The sequence below is a fragment of the Zootermopsis nevadensis genome, unplaced genomic scaffold (genome assembly GCF_977971745.1).
Source record: "Zootermopsis nevadensis isolate Lab colony 2312 unplaced genomic scaffold, Znev_1.0 Znev_ptg000002l, whole genome shotgun sequence".
NCBI classification, from domain to species: Eukaryota; Metazoa; Arthropoda; class Insecta; order Blattodea; family Termopsidae; genus Zootermopsis; species Zootermopsis nevadensis.
The window spans coordinates 6,080,562-6,104,672 of record NW_028259134.1 but is presented as its reverse complement, the minus strand read 5'-3'; the positions used below and the strand labels follow the sequence as shown (position 1 = coordinate 6,104,672).

At 37.4% G+C, this 24,111-nt stretch overlaps 2 protein-coding genes across 5 annotated transcripts in view; one reads left to right on the top strand and one right to left on the bottom strand.

The window, feature by feature from the left end:
* Gli (carboxyl ester lipase-like protein Gli) overlaps positions 1 to 21,718 on the top strand; it is a 36,757-nt gene extending 15,039 nt beyond the window's left edge. For both annotated transcript variants that reach the window (XM_022068637.2, XM_087348307.1), the window contains 5 exons: positions 206 to 392; positions 4,762 to 4,867; positions 5,687 to 5,882; positions 10,386 to 10,501; positions 15,051 to 21,718. In XM_022068637.2, coding sequence (XP_021924329.2) covers positions 206 to 392; positions 4,762 to 4,867; positions 5,687 to 5,882; positions 10,386 to 10,501; positions 15,051 to 15,405 — 960 coding nt within the window. In that variant the 3' untranslated portion in view covers positions 15,406 to 21,718. The remainder of the gene's footprint in view (positions 1 to 205; positions 393 to 4,761; positions 4,868 to 5,686; positions 5,883 to 10,385; positions 10,502 to 15,050) is intronic.
* LOC110832017 (uncharacterized) overlaps positions 1 to 24,111 on the bottom strand; it is a 70,955-nt gene that overhangs the window by 25,255 nt on the left and 21,589 nt on the right. For all 3 annotated transcript variants that reach the window (XM_087348308.1, XM_087348325.1, XM_087348316.1), the window contains exon 4: positions 22,233 to 23,908. The gene's annotated coding sequence lies outside the window, so the exon portion shown is untranslated. The remainder of the gene's footprint in view (positions 1 to 22,232; positions 23,909 to 24,111) is intronic.

Here is a 24,111-nt window from a genome sequence, read left to right as displayed (position 1 = left end):
CTAAATAGAAGTGCTAACCACTCTAGCACCATACTTGGTGAAATAATATTTTATGTAGTTATTAACATGTAAACATTAGTAAAATGAACATCAAAGTAAGTGAAGAAGGTACACCTCTCCACTTTTGTTGCTTCTTTCTTATAAGCACTGAAGGAATATTCCATTAAAGTATGTATTTAAATTCTGTTTTGATATCTCTTCACAGATGCTGTCAGATTTTCTGTACCGAGCCCCTAGTGACAAGATGGCCAAGTTACTGGTTGAGCAGAATGTTCCTGTTTACTTGTATGTCCTGAACACAACAATTGAGGCATTTAGATTGCCTCTGTGGAGGAAAGTTTCACATGATACGGAGCACTACCTCCTGACTGGTGCTCCATTCATGGATGTGGGTAAGTGTCAGGTGAAGGTGGCTCTAGTGCTGCAAACTTAAAAGCTGTTAAAGTAGGGACACTTCATGTTTGTTTCCCTTTGTACGCATCACAACCCATTGTAGTATTTATGGCAGTCGGCAGTCAGCATATGGGACCGAAAGTTGGGCAGTTCCCACATCAGAGGTATTCATATTTGTATATGGTTTGGTAATCCACTGCCCTCCTTAACCCCTTAAGAGCTTACAGTCATGTGCAGTTTTTTCTTGTTTTTATATTTGGAATGTAGCAGTACTGCTGAAAACTATGTATCATCCACAGGAAACTTTTGTTTGGAGTAATAGAATGTGGTTTGGATATTCATGAGTTATATAAAAAACCCTTATAGCCCTTCAGGTTCAGATTTTAACATAAGACCTCCAGAATATGAAGCAGGAGACAGTAAAAATATTTTGGAAAGTTTGTCTTTAAACATAGTTGACAAATGGTCAAGAACCTCATTCAGTGTGACATGAGGAACATAGTATGATTTAATGCTCTATCACACTATTGAATTACTGTATTTATGTAGGATTTGAAGTTTTTATGCTTTTACTTCATTTGTTGCAAGAATGTTCATAGCAGAATTAGGGCAGCAGTTAAGAGAGTAGAATTTGTTAGTGACAGGTTGTCTTACGTAATTTAGGAAGGACGTTGGTGCGACATCATTGCCCTTAATGTTCATGCCCCAAATGAGGACATAAGTGATGATACCACGGATTGCTTTTATGAAGAAGTAGAATCAGTATGCAATTGCATAAGAGCAAACTCGCATATGCAAAAGTTTGCATTTCACAAACAGCTTTTACCGATTCATCGATCTCATTGGAGCAAATTCGCGTTAACAGAACATACGTAATTGCAGAGATGACTGTATTTTTATTCAAAATCAGCGATGTAAGAATTACGATTTAGTATAAGAATCAGTACGAGATACATTGTAAAACGTTATAAATAATAGTAAAATATATTTTTTCCACTTTTTGACTTGCTGGTTTCAAAATCGGAGTTATTCTGAATTGGCGCAAATCGAGGGCTACCTGTAATGAAAGTGTGGATATCAACAGGGAGTGTGAAAATGTCAGAGACTGTATCAGAATTTCAGCCAAAGGAAAACTAGGATATTACAGGAGAAAGAAAAATAAACCATGGTTTGTTGAAGAATGTTCAAAATTAATAGATTAAATGAAGTAAACAAGATTTCAATAGTTGCAGGACCAAAACAAAATGAATATGGATAATCCATGTAACATGAGACATGAAGCTAGTAGATGCTTTAGGTATGAGAAAAGGGAATATGTGAAAGGCAAAATTATTGCGCTTGAGACAAATAGTTAGGACAAAAATGTTAGAGATCTGTACAGAGGCATAAACGATTTTAAGAAAAGATATCAACCTACCAGAGTAATTTGGTAAAGGATGATAATGGCAATTTACTTGCCGATCCAATCAAAATTTTGATTAGGTGGCATTTCTTTAACCAGCTCTTAAATGTTCAAGGGACTAATGATGATATATTGAAATACACATGGCTAAACTGTTAGTACTAGAACCTAGTTTAGATAAAGTTGAACTAGCCTTTGAAAAGTTATAAATCTCACGTATTGATCAGATTCCAGCAGAATTAATTGAAGTAGTTGGCAAAAGGTTGCATATGAAGATCCATAAGCTTATTCACTTAATTTGGGATAAGGAAGATATGGCACAAAAATGGAAGGAATCCATAATTATTCCTATTCATAAGAAGGGAGACAAGACTGAGTGTGGTCATTACTGAGGAATTTCTCTGCTACCAACCTCATACAAAATTCTATCAAACATTCATATGGTGAGATTAACTCCATAAGTGAATCAAAAGATCAACAATTGATCAGATCTTCTGCAGTTTTCAGATACTAGAGAAAAAATGGGAGTACATCAATTGTTTATAGATTTCAAAAATGCCTATATGTCTGTTAATAGAGAAGTGTTATGCAATATTTGGTATACAAAAGAAGCTAGCGAGTCTAATAAAAATGTGTTTAAAAGAAACCTGAAGCAAAATTTGTATAGGTAAATATTTATCTGACTCATTTTCCATCAAGAATGGTCTGAAACAAGGCGATGCTTTGTCTCTATTGCTCTTTAACGTTGTCCAAGATAGGCAGGAGGAACACAGAAATTTTACTATAAGCCAGCAGAAATTGTGGGACTAGAACTAAATTCAGAATAAACTAAATACTTGTTAGTATCCTGTCAGCAGACAGGCAGGCAAAATCATATTAGGGTGGCTAATAAATCCTTTGAAAATGTGATGAAGTTCAAATATTTGGGAACAACAATAACAAATCAAAATTATATTCATGAGGAAATTAGGAGTAGACTACATTCCAGAAATGCTTGCTACTTCTCAGTTCAAAATATTTTGTCTTCCTGATTGATTTCTAAGAATGTAAGGATTAAAATATACGAAATAATATTTGTCTGTTGTTTTGTATGGGTACAAAACATGGTCTCTCACTTTCAGGGAGGAACATAGCTGTTTTAGAATAGAGTGTTGAGAAGGATATTTGGGCCTAGGAGAGAAGGGGATGGGGTATGGAGAAAACTGCATAATTATGAGCTTTAAAGTTTGTACTCCTCCCCCATTATTGTCAGGGTGATTAAGTCAAGAAGAATTAGAGATGGATGGGGTATGTAGCGCGCATGGATGGGGCTAGAGGTGAATATTTGATTTTAGTAGATACTCGCATATATATACGAGGGTCGCTCATTAAGTAATGCCCCACATTTTTTTCCTCAGAACATATTTATTCAAGATGGCTCAAATTTAGTGACAATATAAATCAATGTTTCCTTTACACATACTATTTTTCCACATAGTCCCCATCAACTTGTACGGTTTTACGCCAGCGTGGAACAAGTGCATGCATGCCTTGCCGGTACCAGCTCTTGTCCTTTGCACGTAGCCATGTCCTCACTGCTTGAATCACGCTCTCGTCATCTTCAAATCTTGTTCCGCGGATAGCATCTTTAAGTGGCCCAAAGAGATGGAAGTTGGAGGGTGCCAGATCTGGACTGTAGGGTGGATGGGGTAGCACCGTCCAACCCAATTTGGTGATTTCTTCCCGGGTTCTCAGACTTGTGTGAGGGCGTGCATTGTCGTGCAGGAGCAAAATTTCTGCTGGATGCTTGTGAGGCCGAACTCGTCGAAAACGCTTCTTGAGGGTTTTCAGGGTCCTGATGTACGCGTCTGAATTGATGGTCGCACCTCTTGGCATCACATCCACAAGAATGACCCCATCACTGTCCCAAAAGACAGTCATCATGACTTTTCCGGCGGAGGGAGTTGTCTTGAATTTCTTCTTTCTCGGTGATTGAGGATGATGCCACTCCATTGACTGCCTTTTTGTCTCTGGCTCAAAGTGGTGTATCCAGGTTTCGTCACCTGTAATGATCCGGGACAGAAAGACCTCTCCCTCAGCATCAAAACCCTCCAACAATTCAGAAGAAATCGTTTTCCTTTGAATCCTGTGGTCTGCTATGAGACTTCGTGGAACCCATCTTGCGCACACCTTCGAATATGCGAGAGCCTGGATAATTGCAATCACACTTCCATTGCTGACTGAAAGCTGTTGGGCCAATTGTCGAGTTGTGATGCGCCGATCCTCACGAATAATGGCATCCGCGCGGTTCAACATGTCTGGAGTGGTGGCTGTGGCAGGACGCCCAGAGCGCGGCAGATCGCGGAGCTCGGTTTCTTCACTTCCTGAAGCTTTAACTCTCTTAGCCCAGCGACCAACGGTGCTCCTATCAACTGCACAGCTTCCATACACAGCACACAAACGTTTATGAATGTTCACCACCGTTTCTTTTTCAGCAACAAGGAATTCAATTACAGCTCGTTGCTTGTAACGAGAGTCGTTCACAGACGCCATTTTAACAGTTCACTACAGCTCCGCTATCGGTTGGAATCATTTGAAACTCCGTACACGAACGCGGTAAACATCAAATCTCAAGCATGTAAAAGTACACTTTTCTATCTTCATTATTGGCTGAGAAAAAAAATGTGGGGCATTACTTAATGAGCGACCCTCGTATATATATATATAAATACAGTATATAACATCAGTAATGAAAAACAGTATACAGAGTGAAGTTTAACGTATGGTAAGATATAACATATGCAAAATGGGTCTGAGGTTCATCCACCCTCCTCTCCTGTAGGCACCAAAGACAGATTGTGAACTTCTTGACTGCCAACACCATCTATGTAGTTTGTTTTTATGGTTCTAAATGCAGGGTTAAGTTTACAGTTATCAAAAGTACATTAGTATTATAATTTAAAGTATTTCATGTTACTTGCTTACAGAATTCTTTCCAACAAGGCCTAAACTGGACCGGAAAATGTGGACAGACAATGATCGGAACATGAGCCACTTTTTTATGAAAGCGTACACTGATTTTGCCAGATTTGGGTATGTATGAAATTTGGTTGTTCTTAGTCTTGTTTCATATTGTGTATTCATAGTAAGTTTTTACCATTTCACCAGTTTTGTTACTATCATGTTATTGGAGGCCAACCCATTTCCATAACTCCTACTTCATCTGCTTCCCAACCCTAATTAGGCAAAATTTTGCTCCACATATTACCATATTTTTTTTAATACTCTGTGCACAATCCATGAAATGGAGTAGAATCAGTCAGTCCTTAAAGATGGCTGTCTTCTGAAATGTTACAACAGAGCAAGAGAACCAGTGAGGAAGGGGGGACCACAGCCAAGCCAAAGGAAGGGGTAGGGGAGAGATAGAACCATGGAAGTAAGTTCGTGATCAGTGACTCAGCATCCTGAGGACCATATTCAATTGAATGTAATATGTTAGTTACTGTACAGCATGATAAATGTGCAAAATGTGTTTTTATAACTTTATTTACTGACCTTTTAATTTGGCTTGTAGAATTTCATGACAGCAGATCTAGTACTCCTTCATAGTTTAAGTTACTCACACATGGTCCGTATAATCCTGTATGTTACTGAATTAATGCTAGAATTTAATTGATGTATGTCCAGATTTCAGATACAGTAGCAATGAAAAAATAAAGTGTCATGAGTATTTTCCAGATATTGTTAGGAACGTAGACATGAAAGTAAAATATTTTGATCACAGTGGTAGCACAGTTTATAAGAATACTCAGTTTGTACACATTCCAAACTGAAATTAACATAATTTTTGGACTGGGTTTTGTGTGTGTGCAGAAATGTAAACTGTGTACTTAATTCCACATTGTGACTTAGGAATCCAACACAAACTCAGATCCTGGGACTGCACTTTGAAATGGCTCGAGCAGGGTATCTCAAGTACTTGAACCTCAACACTACTTTTAACTCGAGTGTGCTGCTCAACTACAGGCAAACAGAGACTGCTTTCTGGAGCACATATCTCCCTACAGTGATTGGGCACTTGGTTCCAACCTACCCTCCAGTTACCGAGGTCAGTTGGGCTACCCACTCACCTTAGCTAAGTTGCTACCAGAAATCTAATCATTTAATATTCATCTGACTATGTGACTTAGTTTCCAGTGATGTTCAGAGTAGGTCACATTCCACTGGCAACACAGTGGGAGGTGGTGGTGATTATGAAATATAAAGAACCCATTTACTTGACAGTTGCCGACTGACATTTAATTCTATTGCTGAAGGGTATCTGTAATCCATTCAGATTCTGATTTGACTGAACAACATAAAGGTAAGTGAATCCGCATTTTATTGTGACCAGCCAGGCACGAGTGATGGGGTAAAGTGGCAAATTGTCGACAGAGAATCAGGATGGGTAGAGTGACCAGACATACAGAATTGATGTAAATAATGTATAAATTTGTCTACCAGTTCAGTTGTGTCATTAAAATCTGAAGACACATTGTTGAGAAACAATTTACCAGAAAGGTATGGGATTTAAACTACTGCGGTCTACTCACACATGCGGATTTAATTGCAATTTCAACTGTCTTATAGTGCTGCATGTTACAAAATACAGGGTGTGTAATGCATTTTTTAAGCTAGGAACTTGATATAAGAACTGTTATTGACAATGAACCCAGGCTACTTTACAGCCAGGCATATTATGTTTTTGTGTAAAACCATTATTTTCTGTAACTTTACAGTTTTAACTCCAGTACCATTGACAGGTGTCTCTACAGCCTGATCCATGGTTGTTATTGTTATTATATTTATTTTATTACATTTTATGTGCTATTCTTACTATGGCATGAGTGAAGACCACCTTATGGGCCCATCCATGTCTGTCAGTCATGTTTTTCCTATGAGCTAGGCAACCTGCATGACCAGGGGCCATTATATTGGGCACATTGTTGATTTACACTGTTGTGCTAATGAACTAATATTGTTGGGATACATTAAAATTCTGCCCTCAGATCACATAAGTGCAACAGTAACCAATTGTAACATTTGTTATAACTCTTGGTTGCCCTGTAGACAACATTGTCACATGATGTGGCAAGAAGCACACCTTTGGGCAATCAGTGTAGTGCAAAGAATATACCTTTCCAGTTTTACTAGTAAAATATCTGGTTGTATCTTGGCAGGTTGCTGAATCTTGTCCCATTTTGTGGCATGGCTGTTTAATCTTAATTGGTATACAGGCATAAATATCCTTAGAAGTTTTCAGTGTATGCAGTGATTCACAGGAACACAACCAACTAACTAACTAACTAGATGGCTTACTGAACCCGAAGGTTCATCACCGAATTAACCAAAGCCCTCCACCGGACCCTGTCCTGGGCCAACAAAATCCAGTCCCCTTCAACTACTGTCTCCCATAGATCCCGCCTGACATTATCCTCCCATCTACATCTAGGTCTCCCCAGCGGTCTCTTCCCTTCAGGTTTCCCAACCAGTACCCGGTGCACACCTCTTGTCCTATCCATGTGTGCTACATGCCCAGCCCATCGCATTCTTCTTGACTTAATCACCCTGACAATACTGGGGGAGGAGTACAGATTTTTAAGCTCATCATTATGCAGTTTTCTCCACGCTCCATCGTCTTCCCTCTTAGGCCCAAATATCCTCCTCAACACCCTGTTCTCAAACACCTGCAATCGGTGTTCCTCCCTCTGAGTGAGAGACCATGTTTTGCACCCATACAAAACAACAGGCAAGATTATTGTTTTGTATACTTTAATTTTCAGGTTCTTAGAAATCAGACGGGAAGACAAAATGTTTTGAACTGAGAAGTAGCAAGCATTTCCAGAATTTAATCTCCTCCTAACTTCCTCATGAGTGTCATTTTGATTTGTTATTGTTGTTCCCAGATATTTGAACTTTGTAACCCTTTCAAAGGACTTATTAGCTACCCTAAGATAATTGTGCCCGCCTGTCTTCTGATGACAAGATACTAACATGTACTTGGTTTTTTCTGAATTTACTTCTAGCCCCACCTGTCTACTAGCCTCTAGTAAAGCTTCTGCTTTCCTCTTTATTGTATTTATATCGTCCCCCAATAAATTAACATCATCAGCATATGCCAATAGCTGATGTGTCCCGTTCAATTGCAAACCCTCCTGCCTATCTTGGGCTTTCCTGATGGCATATTCTAGCGCAAAGTTAAAGAGCAAGGGAGACAAAGCATCTCCTTGTTTTAGACCGTTCTTGATGAAAAATGACTCAGATAAATATTTACCTACACGAAAATTTTGCTACAGGTTTCATTTAAACATTTTTATTAGACTCGCTAGCTTCTTTGGTATACCAAATTCAATAAGAATATTATATAACACTTCTCTCTTCACAGAGTCATAGGCTTTTTTGAAATCTATAAATAATTGATGTACGGTCCCACCGAACTCCCATTTTTTCTCTAGTATCTGACGAATGCAAAAGATCTGATCAATTGTTGATCTGTTTCGTCTGAACCCACACTGATGATCCCCAATAATTTCATTCGCATATGGGGTTAATCTTGCCAAAAGAATGTTTGATAGAATTTTGTATGAGGTTGATAGCAGCGAAATTCCTCGGTAATTACCACACTCAGTCTTGTCCCCCTTCTTATGAATAGGAATAATTATGGATTCCTTCCATTGTTGTGGCATCTCTTCCTTATCCCAATTTAACTGAATATTCAACCCTTTGCCATGTGCTTTAATTAATTTTGCTGGAATCTGCTTAACACCTGGAGATTTATAACTTTTCAACTTCCCAATGGCTAGTTCAACTTCATGTAAACTAGGTTCTGGCACTACCAGTTCAGTTGTATGTATTTTAATCTGTCTAACATCATCAGTCTCATGAACATTTAAGAGCTGGCTAAAGAAATTTTTCCACCTATTCACAATTTGTATTGAATCTGCAACCAAATTGCCTTATGTCCTTTACCAAATTAGTCTCAGGTTGATATCCATTCGTAAAGTTATTAATGCCTCTGTACAGGTCTCTGATATCTTTTTCCGTATTATTTGTCACAAGTTCAACAATTCTGCCCTTCAGCTCTTCCAATTTCTTATTCCTAAAGGATCTACTAAGTTCACGTCTCACGTTGCATAGAGTATACACATTTGTTTTGTTTGGGTTCTGCAACCATTGAAATTTTGTTTGCTTCCTTCGATCGATTAATTTTGAACACTTCATCAAACCATGGTTCTTTTTCTTTTCTTTCTCCTGTAGTATCCTAGTTTTGGCTGAAATTTTGATGCAGTTACTGACATTTTCCCACTCCCTGTTGATGTCCACACTTTCATTATCTTCATCCGTCTCTAAAATTTGGAACCTATTCGAAATTTCAACTTGATATTGTTCTTTTTCCTCTCCCTCACTTAATTATTTCAAATCAAGTCTTTCTGTGTCAAAAGTTTGCTTAGTTCTTCTTACTGAAAACCTCTCCCTCACTTTTGCTACCACCAGATAATGACCAGTATCACAATCTGCTCCTCTGAATGACCTCACATCAATTATATTTGTCTGCCTTCTCTTATCTACTAACACATGATCTATTTGATTGTGTGTGCTTCCATCTGGAGAAGTCCAAGTGTATTTATGAATATCACGGTGTGGAAATTTTGTACTTTTTACAATTTAATCTTTTGACGTAGCGAAGGTTACTGCTCTAACACCATTATCATTACTAAGTGCATGGAGACTCTCCCTGCCTATTGTGGGTTTGAAGATATCCTCCCTCCCAATTTTTGCATTGAAATTTCATAAAAGCTATCCTTGATATCATCGCTTTTGTCCTCAGTTGGGGCATGAACATTAAGGATAATGATGTCGCACCAACGTCCTTCCAAAATTACGTAAGACAACCTGTCACTAACAAATTCTACTCTCTTAACTGCTGCCCTAATTCTGCTATGAGCAAAAAAAAAAAAAACTTCCCTAACTGATGATTGTCATTCCACTTTCCATAGAAAAATGTAAAATTGTCCACTGGGATCGTGCCCTCCCCCTCCCATCGCACTTCCTGCACTGCCACTAAGTCTAACTTATAATTCTCTAATTCCCTACTCACCGATTTAAGTGCCCCCGCCCTATAGAGGCTCCTAATGTTCCAAGTACCAAATCTCATTTCCTACAGGAACACAACCACGGTGTGTAATGAGAGTGCAGTCACTCTTGCTCTAGACAGGAAAGTAGTTTTGCACTGTGCCAGATTTGAACTTGATTTCTTTCTTTGTGCATATGAGAGGTTAATGGCTGTGTAGAAACGTGTTGAGCAGGAACACGTTTAAGGTTGAAAGCTGCTTCACACAGTTAAGCATTATGGTGGCTAGGGGACCTGGTTTTTGTATGCAGAATGGTGGGTTCACAAGTAAGTCAGTCTCTTGGACACATTGCAAACCCAGTTACATAGATTGCATCTTATGTTTGTTACTTTGTAGAATATGTATTGCAGTATGCATTGCTGCAAATTGGCTGGCAGCAGATTACTGTATTGTGAAAGTGTAAAGAATTTATGCATTGCACGTTCTCTTTGTATGTGTAGTACTGGTGGGAGCCAAAAGAGCCCTTGCAGATTGCATTCTGGAGTGTGACATCTGCATGCTTACTGCTGATTGTGTTAGTGGTGATCTGCTGTATCCTCTGGAGGAATGCAAAGAGGTAAGCCGAGGTAAATAAACCAACATTAGCAGAAGCATGTTACAAATTATGTCATGGCAGCATTGATAGGTGAGTAGAGATGTAACGTGCACTAGCTGATCAGGACTAAGACCTGTTTACCTTCTCAAATATAATCTGAAAGACAGCTGGTATTTGCTTTCCAACACAGAAAAGAACTATTTTATTCAAAATTGTAGTTGAGTATATGAATTCCCACTGAAACTGTTTTTACAAGCATTCTTTCATTCATCATCATCATCTGCTGCTGCTGTATTAATCATTCTTATTAGATTATTCTCGTTCCAAGGTTTTTTTCCAGAATCAGTCTTTCCTTCATTTTCTTGGTCTTCCTCATTTTCTGCATTTTCATACACGGTAGAGTCCTGATTATCCAACCAAAATGGGGCAAAATGACAGTCAGGTAATCAAAAATGTTGAATAATACATAAGACTAATAATGAAAAGATGAGTGAGCTGGTCACTCACTACTCATAAATGCACACTTCAAGACCAAGAAACCTCTGAAAAGGAGGCGGCTAAAACCCACAACAGGGTTGTAGAGCCAAGAAACAACAACAACAACACTGAAAAGATGAGGGTAAATATCAACAGAGTTTATGATATTACATTATGATAAATATACATTACAGCATCAAATGAAAAATATCATTAACAAAAAATTGTTTTAACATAATGTAAATGGAATGTTGGATATCCAAAGGTCAGATAGTTTGGACTCAGCGATATAAAGTTTTCACTTTGCTTAAGTACTATGCTACTAAGCCATGTAGGGGGAGCGAAAGTAGAGTTCCTTATTTTCTTAATCGCAGCACTCTATGGGGTGAGTTGTTAGCTTTGTGCTTTGGGTTGAGAGCCCTCACCCTGTACCTGTACAAAGTAGGTAGCCCCAGAGTTGACAAGAATGAAAATATGTTCTTGTTGGGAATTAAACCCTGGTCATACAGCCTAGTGTCAGTCACTTTATTGGCTGTTGACAACAATACATGTTAAAGGTATACTTTTTAATTATGTATAGTAGGGTTTGTTGGTTTTTAAAAACCGGATTTTTTGGATAAATTTGTAAAATTCGAAAACCGGGTTTTAAAATATAAAAAAACCGATTTTAGATACTAGAATTAATATGGTAAAATTAGTTAATTAATTAAAAACGTTAATATTTTGACTTGAAATCGCCTCGGGCACAAGCATATTGTAGTCAAACTATTTATTCTTCATGAGTCAGGCGAATGTTTGACATGCAAATCCACAAATGCATTCTATTTTTAATTTCGTGAAAAAGAGCAGTTTTGAAGAAATTATAGCAAAACTTGCTGCAATGGGTGGATTGTCCATTAATAGCATTACAAGAATCTCGTTCATACGAGAGTCTTTGCAAAAACGGGGATATTCATGACCAAAAAACAACTCTCGAGTAATGGATCTCATTCATACGTTTTATGACAATGCCAAACGTGAAATTATAAATAAATTGGATTGTATTAAGAAGAATGGGAAAATTTTTTGTATAACTTTAGATGAGTGGACTAGCAAAAGAAATCACAGATATTTCAATATGAACGTACACCATTTTGCGGAAGATTTTAATTTGGGCTTAGTTCCAATAGCTTGTTCTTGCAATGCTAAGAAAACATTAGAATTAGTTTCTGAGAAGCTACAAATTTTTAACTTGGATCTAGCAAACGACATAGTTTACAATTCATATTTTGTATGGATTTTACTTATTTTATTTTTTTATTTGGTTTTGTATAAAGTATATTTTATTTTGTTATATTTTTGTAGTTCCATAAATATTAAATAAACTGAAAAATTTAAAATAAGTATAAATATTTTTTTAATGTTTTAACTATATTTTGTTTTTGTTTTTGCAAAAATTTGAAAACCGGTTTTTGGAAATACTGGAATTTGAAAACCGGTTTTTTAAAAAGTCGGTTTTTGTATAAACCCTAATGTATAGAGTGATTGAAAGGTCATGCAACCCACATTAAAATATTTATTGATGGTTACAATTCGTTATTTGATTAGATTAATAAACACACAACATCACTGTGATTATACAAGAGCTCATACAGGTCACATCATGTAACCTGTTTGCGCCAGTCCGTCAGTTGTCTTTCAGTGGTTGATTTGCAAGGGCGTCTTTTTCAAAAGTGCAACAAATGTTGTTTGTCGAACACTACCTGGCATCTTGTTCTTACTTGCCAGAATCAATTTAGGGATACATTTCCCAATTTTTACTGTGCCAAAAGAATAGATAATATCTCATCTGGTGAATTGTTTTTTTGAGTCAGAAATCTTCACCAAGTTGCATCAGACATTGCCAGTCCTGTCTGGGCCACTGAGCCACTACTCTGCCCCTTTAAGGGCACACCTTGCCCTGATCAGTCCTCACTTCCACTCTCCTGATTCCTCATCATGTCCACCCACCTCCCGTATGTCCGGTGAGTTACCGGCCGGACTCCAAGGGGCCCATAAAAGGGCTGCTTTCTCAGACCATTTTTTCTTTTCCTCTCTCTCACTCTGTTATGCCCCCACACTCCTGTTAGTTCACATGTCCTTGCCTGATTCTGACACCAGTCCCCACTGGTTATGGTTAGACTCTTCCTTGACTGTCAGTTTCCTGTAACTCAAACTGTTTCCACTCATGTGGCTTACTCATTGCCTTGATGATGGAGGCAGCAATGACCTCTGAAACGTCAGTAAACTTCTACCAGACTACACAGCATAACCCAGAAGACAGCCATCTTTAACTAGACAGCTTGTTAATATTAAAATTACTGTTGGATTAGATGAAATGCCAAACACTTGAATCATCAGTCCTGATCATGAGTACACGAGTGCTGACTCTCTTGCTTATCAGATGCTGTTGGAATGTCTTACTGCATGTTACGTTTGCATGTTAACACGTGCTTACTATGAGGTGGAAGGCAAGGAACTTGTCATGTGGTACTCAGAGTATCAGAATGCATGTCAGTGATGCAGGTCTAAATTCTTGATATTGGCCATGCATCATTATGACAGTATATTTTCTTTGTACATTGCCCATTGTACTAATACATATTTGAGATGTCTCAGTCCTTAAAGGAAAGAGTACCAGTGGTATGGGTCCTGTTGCTGAGGACCAGCTGTGTAAGATTATAGTCCAGTTATCAAAGTACTGTAATATTTTAAACTTCATTCATTTTCATTATAAAGTTACAGTCTTGCAAAAGGTGGATTCTGCTTTCATCATCCAGTAATAATAATAAGGGAAGAACAAAAACAGAAAATGTATTTGTTGAGCCCCCTGGTTGAATTACTCAGCATAAGACCTACAGACGGCACTAATCTTCTGCGGGAGATAACTCATGATTGCTATATTGGCCATCAGACCAGTCTATAAGAAATAATAAATAAGACTAATATACCCAAGTAATCAACTGTTGTAGACTCTGAAAATATGATATTGGGAAACAGTATACGTATCTAAAATTTGTTGCTTCAGCATGAAGTATAATTAAAAAAACAAAGTACTGTTTGATAAAGATCAACAAGTCAGTATAATATATAATAAAAGAGCATAAGAGCACAATCAGCAGAAGGTTTAATACGACTGATTCAAATCCACATAATAAAGTCTAACAGAAAAACGCATTTAGCTATCTTAAGCAGGTTTACTTGGACTCTCATTCAGTACTGCCAGTCTTACAACAATATGCTGCATCTGTTGTTAGCATCCTGGTTTTTAGCTTTTGCAGATTCCTAAAGAATTGGCCTTGTTTTATTTATGACTTTCCCCTGAACAAAGGGATACCTTGGAAGGTCCCTGGAGTAACAGAATTCAGATCCAATTGAAAATGCTTTCCTGTATTAGAGCACATTGACACACACACTTGATTTGCAGTGTGCATCAGTGATGTAGAATGCTTTTGTACCTCTAAGGAGAGTTCAAACATTCCATAAGTGTATCCAATAAAAAGCCCATATTCAATACAAATAAAGTACAGAACCAGCCTCCGAAATGTCCTTGGTTTTAAAGAACAGACGATGGAAGAAGTCCTGACAATGAATAATTTTAAGTGTAAACTACCATCGTCAAAACCCTTTAGAATTTAAATAAAGTACTGTTTAGGATAATTTAAGTCCCACGTGGGTGGCTTACTCTTTATTGTCTGCTAGGGTTATTTATTACTAGCGGTCTTGAAGTGACTAACAAGGGCTTAGTAATCTTGCCATACAGCACACACCAATTCAATCCACTGCAGTCCTAGGAGACATCTCCAGACTGCAAAAATATTTAGAAACTGTTATAGCTTGAGTGCTTACAGTGTGTGTGTGTAGTAGAGCATGTAAAGTGTGGACTGTTGCCATCTTACTGAGCGATGACTCCATAACTTAAGCTGTTGTGAGGTACGTAAGAGATTTTTTAAATATCTTGTAAAAAGTGTTCAAAAATAAGTAAATGTTTTGTACTTTAAACAAAGCTGACACTTATCATAACATGAACACACTTTCCCAGTTGATCATGTTACTGCCTCAATTTTCTTTCCAGACAATCAGATCACTATTACAATGGTGACATCATTGTTCTGCGAGATGATGTGGGAGAGCATGGAGATGGAATTGACAATCAGAGTGCAACAATGGAGTATCGTGACACGCCCCCACCCGCTTCAAAGTTAAGCCAGATGAAATCCCGTGAGCCTCAAAACAGTTTTGACCCTCGACGGACTGCCAGTACGCCGTCTCTCCGAATAACGGGCAGTTCTGCCTCGCTTAAAGATTCATCAAATTTCACCACTAGTTCCCCTACAGGTGAACCAAGGAAGCAGCCAACACCGATCCCAGGTTCCAGGAAGCCAAAGACAAGAGTAGACCAGGCAGGAGTTCCACAGACTGAAGTTTAGCAAACAAATAAGTGTAACAATTCAGTAAAATCCAAGAGAACACAGGAGAGGAGTTTTGTTCATCTTCAAGTGAGAAAAGATAAGCCACATGTTCCTGTAATGCTTCTTTTGCCATCATGCAAATAACAGTAATGTTCACTTTGTTCATTACTAGTAACTATCCTCTCCTCAGTACTGAACTAATTTATTTTTGCATAATTTTCAAGTATATTTTTCTATGAGAAATAGATGATGCTCCCTCTTGCTGCAGGCCTTTCTTAAGGCGTCATCTAGAAACCATTAATGCAGTGTTATAAGCCGTGAAAATGAGCAACATTCGTTTCTGCCAAGAGCCAACAAATGAATGTACTTGGAGCCTGGTAACTGCTGATTTCATGGAATGATCTCAGAAATATGTGACAGAGTTTATGGCACTGGCTATAGGTTTTAGTGCACTGGTAATTGTTTACTAACAAAATACAACAGTTTGTATTCATCTGAGATAGTTACACATCTGTGTATAAAGTGGTAAGTTGTAGTGTCATCAAATCATGATCACTGAATATGATGTAGGGGGAAGTCTCCACGAAGATCTCGTGGTCTGAAGCATTCTGTATCTCTGGCATCCAGGGAAAGCAGTATTAAATTACAGATTTCTAAGAGGTAGGATATACAGGAATTTATAAACAAAAACATACAAGGCAGTTCAAATAAATAAAATTTACAATAATTTTATATGAATATCAATTGATAAGTATAGAATTTTAAGGATGATTCCAATTTTATATAAAAACATGTAAGATAGAAATAGAGATGATTGGGATTATGATTATAGTACAATCCTGAATGTGTAACACTATTTATAAGAATTATATAGTTATTAATATTAAGAATTTGAACTAGGGCAGCATATTGGAAGGTATATTAAAATTCGTATAGGGAAGATACATAATATCTATAGGGTAAAGGAAGTGCTATAGAATACATATCTGATTGAATAATAAAGCTGAATTGTTGCAATGAGTGGTTTTGCAGTTATGACACTGAATATGCAACCCTAGGAGTTGCTCTTCTTTGCAATTTTAGTTTGCATTATGATGTCCTTTTCATTGTAGGCCAAGTCCAGTAAGTGCCATTTGTCTTAATTCAGGTGACCATGACATCTGCCTTTCTGTCTCTAGTTGGATGCTTTGGCCAGCGCTTGTCAATGTGAGGTCTGTATTTCTCATCCCACTTAGGCAGTTCAGCCAACTTATAATACTGTCCAACCCAACAGAAATATCAGATAATAGTAGCACGTTGTCTGGTTCATCTGTGCTGCTCAACTTTCTCTGAAGATGGCATTCAGTCTTGCAAGTTTTGCATTGTCTATCGCTGTGGTCTAGCAATGCAGAGTTCCTCAGTAAATATTACATTCCCAACCTCTAAATTGACCATCCATTTCTTGGTATGAACATATCCTGTATCTTTTGTGCATTCTCCAAATTCTGGATAAAGGCTCAGCCAATTGCTCTTTGCACACTTAAAGAAAAGTGCTCAGGAAGGACTTCAATGGGGAAGGTTTCAACCTACTTTTACGAGAAACATTTTTAGAAAGTCGTGATGATAGACATTGAATATTCTGATGCCAAAATAGTATGAATTTTCCTAAACATGAAAATATGGCAGTTGGTCTATAAAGATGGTTCTAATTCCTTGCGTTAACACTGTGTACAGCTAAAGTTGTCTGACAATGTTCTTGGTCCCTTACAGTGAAGTTCATTAATAAGAATATGCATTCACAGGGAAGAGGTAAAATCTCTAACCTCTTAAATAGACTTCTACATGAATTTCTAGACTTACACCGGTCATAGTTCTAATAGCTCTCATTTTTAAAGTAAATATCATCTTACTGTTGGATGAATTACCCAGAAAATTATTTTACATTTCATTATGGAATAATGATTTTGTGAATGTCTGACGAGTCTAAGTGCAGATTTGAAAGGGATGTGTTGTACCAAACTTTTCAATTTATGATAAAATTCAAATTCATGAATGCAACGGTTAAGATATTTTTGAATGAAGAATAATAATTCTCCCTGCCCCTTTATGCAACGAAAACTGCATCAGATTTAGAATGTGTTGAAAACTGGCCAAGTTATTTCAATGCTGAAGTACATTTAAAACTGGATGTGTCCAAGAGGTTCTCACCTTTGTAGACAGCATTCTGCTTGTGCTGACAAAACAGTTGTACCCACAACTTTTTACTCAAGTAATTTAATGCAAGTGTAAAAATAAGGCACAACAAAGAAAATGCAGGGATGAGTTTCCGTTTGGTATATAGCATAGGAAGAAATTTCTGATGTTGCAGAGGAACTCCAGTCTTCTACCATGAAGACTGAGGCAGTAAAATCCTATGAAACTACCCAAATATATTCCAGCTCTGCATGCTATGACCCAAAAATTGTGTTGACACAGTAGATATGGAATTCAAGAGAGGATGTTTTACAAATTTAAACAAGGCACTGCACCCTGTAAATCAGGACCTTGCAAATGTTTGGATTTGAGAGAAGATTCAGGCAGGAATACTTCGAGACCTATATACATGACTTGCCTCCTACTGACAAATAGTTATCACACTATTTCTACTCACCTTGGCATTCCTAGTTTAAAATCAAACTTTATCCTTATCAGTCTGGTTCCTAAAACAATACATTATTGTCAGAATTTCTCTTTATGTAAAGTAAGAGAGAGAATTCTATCAGTAAAACCAAAATTAATTTACAAAAATAATAAATGTCCAGAAATTTTAACTTTTAATTTAGTGAGTTTTATTCTTTTCTCACTCCAAAACAGAATTAGCTAAATCCATAATGTATTCCTGCAACCACGTGTGTGCTTAATTATCACTGACAGTGCATAGGCACATGGAGAATGGGACGAATGGACTCCCCTTATTGTAGATGTTGAATCATGTGGTGCATAAGTGTTACTGCCAAGCAGTTTTGTTGCATGAAATGCATATTTTTGTATTACATATACAGATAGTACATCAGTACCTCTTGTTGAAAGACCTGATGTGTTAACTGTATACCAATAGTTTGTTCCATCCATTTTAATGTTATGTGGTAGAACTCAATGTTAGCAGATTTCATTAGAAAATGTCAAGGTACTGCATGTGTACATTAGTTCATTCTACACTCTGAATTTTGAGGCAGGTTTGAAGTGTTAGAAACAATACTAGAGACCTGTAAGAGAGACTTCTTTTGTGGCATTTTTGTGTTTACAAAAACCATTACAAAACAAGTGAAGAATATTGTCAACCACAAACCTGAAGCTGATTTGTGCTGCTTATGCCAGGGTGTATTGCAAAATGTTATTGTGATTTAAGTGTCCTTTAAATATGTTGTTAATAATGTGTTATAAGAGTTTGAGATGTTCTTTTGAAATGTTATATTTTAATCGGTGTTGTTATGCCAGTATTGGTGGTATGTACATATTAAGTCTGTCATTTGAAATGTTGGAATTGGGTGTTAGATTGGACAGATTTTGGACACAATGTCCTAAGACAAGACATTCTGGGAAAAATGATAAAGTTTGCCTCAATCTAAACCCTCTTCACTATTCATACTTTTAACTTTACAAATTGTGTTTCACATCTTACACACACTCCAGCTGTTCATGTGTGGCAGCACTATACTGCCACTATTAACACCAGAGTTAAAATACAGCTGTCATCCCACCTGTTTTCCTTAAAAAATAAAAGTTTAATGCTTCTGTCTGAATGGAGAACTAGCGAGAACTAACATTCTTCCACTGAACAGATTCAGTCTCTTGCCAGTTACATACTCTAGTTCATAATTTTACAGGTGACTGGAATATTTTAACTTGAGGCTTTGGGGTTCAAACTATAAACCTTGAAGCTATTTCAGAGTCCAAATTACTGTGTAATAGTAATAATATTAACCATATGTATTTTAAATTCTGCTATGACACAAAATTTTAGAATCTTAAATTTTCTTTGTGCTCTGCTTACTCTGATGTCATTACCCTCAAACCAGATTGTTTCACCGGTTCAGTAGTTTTGGGGTGTGGTGGACGTACAAAAAATGTTTCTGTGAATTTATTCTGTTTTATGAAACAAGGCTAGAAATTTACTTCTGTTTAACTCTATGTCTGACTGGCTTTTTCAATATTCTGCAGTTTTTAATGTTGTCTGTTAGTGTAAGGGCAGCCTATCTCATTTAATGTACTTATATGAACATTTTTAGCAGGCAGTCAAGAATTCTTCTGGTTCTTCTTGGTGTAGATGAGTCATTCATTGTTAATATTAAAAACACTAGTAACAGGTCATTGAATTTGTATGCCCTGAAAATGATCAATAGGCAGGTTTGAAAACTTCTTTCTTTTCTAATTGGTGTGTAAGTCTTAATGCAGAATGTTGTGGTTCCCTTTGTCCCTTTAGGACATCTCCTGTCCCTATTCCACAGTCATAACTTATTTGTAGTCTGCAGGTTGTTATGGCAGTAGGCTTGTGCCTGCTTCAGATCATTAGCCAAGTTATGCTGGGATAGTACACGAAGAGCCACAACTATCTGAAATCATTCATAATTTTTCCAGCTTATTTGAGGTTATACAACCTTTGACCCTTAACCTTTTAGGTATGGCACTTAACTGTGCTACACATGCAGTGATAAGGGCCTTATGACTCACTCAGAATCAATCAGGTTAGAAACCCAGGTGGAGACTGGCTGTCCTGCCAGTATAGTCCATAAAAAGAATTTATGGCTGTTTCCTCTTGGCTTTTCCTTCAAATTTTACACAGATATGATCAATGGGCATACTATACCATCACTCACTTTGTTCCAAATATGATACTGAATATTTCTTAACATGGCAATGTTTGGATTTTTGAACTGCATCCTTCCCTGCTTGTTGTGAGAAAGCTGTCAGAAAATCAAATTTATTATGAATGAGGATTAGGTCAGTCATTTGGAGGCCACATTTCATGATCATAAGAGTATAAAAGTATGCACTGCCTTCCTCATTATCACACAAACGAGAATCAAAAATTGAACTGACGTATGAAAGAGCACAGATTTGAGACATGTGTATAAAATGCATTCCAGTTTCCATTTGTGTGTGTGTATGTGTTTTCAGTAGTAGTTATGGCACTTTGAACAAAGTATTGGTTATGGTTTTAACATTTTCTAATTTCATAATTTTTGTAAATCTGATATTGTTAAAAAACGTAGATTTTTATATGTTATAATAAGAAATGAAGATAGTTTGATGGTGCAAGGTCTTTCTTTACACAATAAGTTACTTCATCAGTCAAGAATTATCTTTTTCATGAAACCAAAAGGCACATTACCTTGTTCATAAAAGCCTGTCATTGGTAATATCCTAAGCCAGATGAATCCATATGCCCCTAAGATCATTTCTAATATTATCCCCATCTACATAGAGGTCTACACATAGCTCTTCATGTCTCAGCATCATAATTCATGACAGAATCAGAATATAAGGATAGCTAATGGATCGTTCAAAAATGTGGGGATGACACTATCAAGTCAGAATGGCATTTATGAAGAAGTCAAGAGTAGATTAAATTCAGGCAATGCTTGTTATCATTCAATCCAAAATCTTTTGTCCTCTTGTATCATATAAAAAACCAAAGGTTAAAATATACAAAAGTGGAATTTTGTCAGTCATGCTTATGGGTGTGAAACTTGGTCTCTCACTTTGAAGAAGGGACATAGATTGAGGGTCTTTGAGAAAAGAGTGTTGATGATATTTGGACCTAAAAGGAGGGAGACAGTTCATAGAGACAATTTCATAATGACAAGCTACAGAGCCTGTACTCAACTGATATTGTTAGGGTGATTAAATTGAGGAGGATGAGGTGGGCAGGACATGCGACACGCATGGGGGGAAGAGCACTTACAGGGTATTGGTTTGGAGGGCTGAAGGGAGGAGACCATTGGAAAGACTAGGCATGGGTAGGAGGATAACATTAAAATGGTACAAAGGGAGATAAGACTCGATAGAGCGAACTGGATGCAGCTAGCTCAGGATAGTCTGGTGGCGGGTTTTTGGAAGCACGGTGATGAACCTTCGGGTTTTTTAAAGAAAGTGGGTTGTTCTTTGACAAGCCAAGTAACAATCAACTTCAAAGAATATCCTGCACCATAGAGTATCTACATATAGGTCTCGTAAGTGACCTCTTCCCACAAGGTCTCAGAAATTTTATGTGTATTTCTCATTTCTTATAATTACTCTTAATCTGTAAAAGTGGTATTTTGGATTGTGTCCATCGTGTGTATGTCAATAAAATTACGTTTCATAAGCTGGAGCTTAAGTTCTAACATTCTCCTCAGCATTTTGTTCTGATCTACGAATTATTCCCTCAAAATGATAAACCAATACAATATAACACATTAGTAAATATTACAAAATATTGAACTACAATGCAATAATATGGTTCTGTAGGACTCCAGAATCTTTCTTTTCTGCCCTGGGTACTGTGGATTCTGCAATGGTCTGAGCGTTGTGCCTGAAAAGAAAGTTTGGGTAGCGCGACAATATCCCAGCGTTATAATAGTTCATCTCTCCTTAAACCCAAGTGTAGTTGGGGTCACGCAGAATTTGGGATATGGGGAAATATTGTACACGCTTCCATCAGTGACCATTATCTAAAAGTATGTAGCCGAAGGCGTAGGAAAACTCTTATGGAGCAGACTGCGTATCAGGAATGTCTTTCCAGTATCATGAATGGAGCGTTTTTATGATTTTTACTGAATTCAGAATAACATCACAGGCCTTTTCGTATTCCCTTTTCTGGTTAGACTAAAATATTACAACCTTACCTGGAACAACACATTTCCACCATGTTAACCAAACCACGGGATAACCTGCCACGTCTGCAACACACGCAGCCTGGGTCTTCACTGTTCAACTGTAACCGCACACGTAAGACATTTCGTCTTTCGCACAAAGCCCTTAAGAACATATAGAGATGCGCACACTGTTACGACACGACTGGCAACCCCGGACTTTTCTGTCTACCAACTGTCGTTGGCCCTTCGAATTATTTGAAAGCGCAAAGACGAACGACCTTTCATTTCGTGAGAGCATTTGCAGAGAGTAGACGATTATCAAACATGGATTTTGTTGAAACTGCGATAGTATGTGCACTTGTGATAGGCCTCAATAAAAGGAGGAAAAGGAATTACTGGGTGCATCCATTATACAGTGAGAGACTGTTCAAAGGAAAATTCCATACTATGTATGAAACATTACGGAATTATCCTGCAAATTTCTTTTCATATTTTCGCATGAGTACAAAAAGTTTTGATGAACTTCTATTATTGCTGAGACCGAGTATAACCTATCAAGATACGGATATGCGTCTCGCTATTTCACCTAAAGAAAGACTGGCACAACTGAACAAATCTCTTGCCAAAGTACTCTTTTAACATTGATGTTTGCATAATCTTTTAATTTTTTGTCTACCTCTTCAATTAATTGTTCGATATTCTCTTCTTGCAACATTCCTGACTTCTGTACTCGGCGAGCATAGATCGAAGAATGTGGAACAAAAGAGATCAAAAGAACGACTGTTTAGTCGTACGTGTACCCATGCTCATGGACTGAACTGTCGTGTCGTTTATGGGTCGTATGCTTCAGCCGACGACATAACAGTCAACCGACGGTTAAGTCTTACGTGTGCGCTGGCCCTAAATGTAATAATAAGCTATTTTGCTCGTTACGCCCCGGTGAATTCTCTCTGGTGTGTAGTATGACTGGGCTAGTTCACTAGCCGATAATTTTCTCACAGATCTCCGAGGTTTTCATACGGGCGAAAACTTGGTCGCTTTCAAATGATTAATATCCAGGTTCTTTTTCACATTCTACAATGCAGGACAATAAAACAATTCAAATTATCACGACAGGTTGCTAGAGCTGGGATAGCTCAGTTAGTATGGTGACGACCGGGGTTCGATCCCCGATGGGTATAGAGGGAATTTTTCCTCTGGCCTCCTCCCCAATAGGTACCAGGGTCCTTTCCAGGGGTCAAGCATGGGTAGGGCATAATAATGCTCATGGTGTATTTGGGGGGGGGGGGGGGTTTAACCAGACAGCAAATGGCTTAAATTGATAGTGGGGCTAAAATACAAACTATTATGAGGGTTGAATTTCTTGCATGACATGGAAAGATATGCTAATACTAATAATAGAATTAATAACTATAACAGTAGTTATTTTTCCATATTACTGATTTTTCTATATTAGTGATATATTGCAGTTATCTTTGCATTACTACTTTTAAACCAAGATTCAAGGTAATTTGTGAAAGCTTGTGAAAAAACAAATTAATTAAAAGTCCAATGCTGTTTTAAACAGATCTGATCATGATGTTCAAAACATTAATTAATTAAATATCATAATGAGAGGAATGCTCAAGAAAAAATGTGACTGAAGCAGTTCACTTGCCCTTCAATGCCCCTGGATGTTGGGTACAAAGCTAATGTACAGAATTCACCTAGAAGAAGAAAGAAACATATTCAACAAAAACTCAAACAGCAGATATTAAACACATTTTAACACTCAGTAATTACAGTATACATCAAAAAATTAACTATACAAGGGAAAACATGGTATATAAAGGATGAGGAACTACGAAAAACAAACTGTTTTCCCATGTCTGTCTGTCTGTCCACATGCAACAACTTCAGAACCACCGAG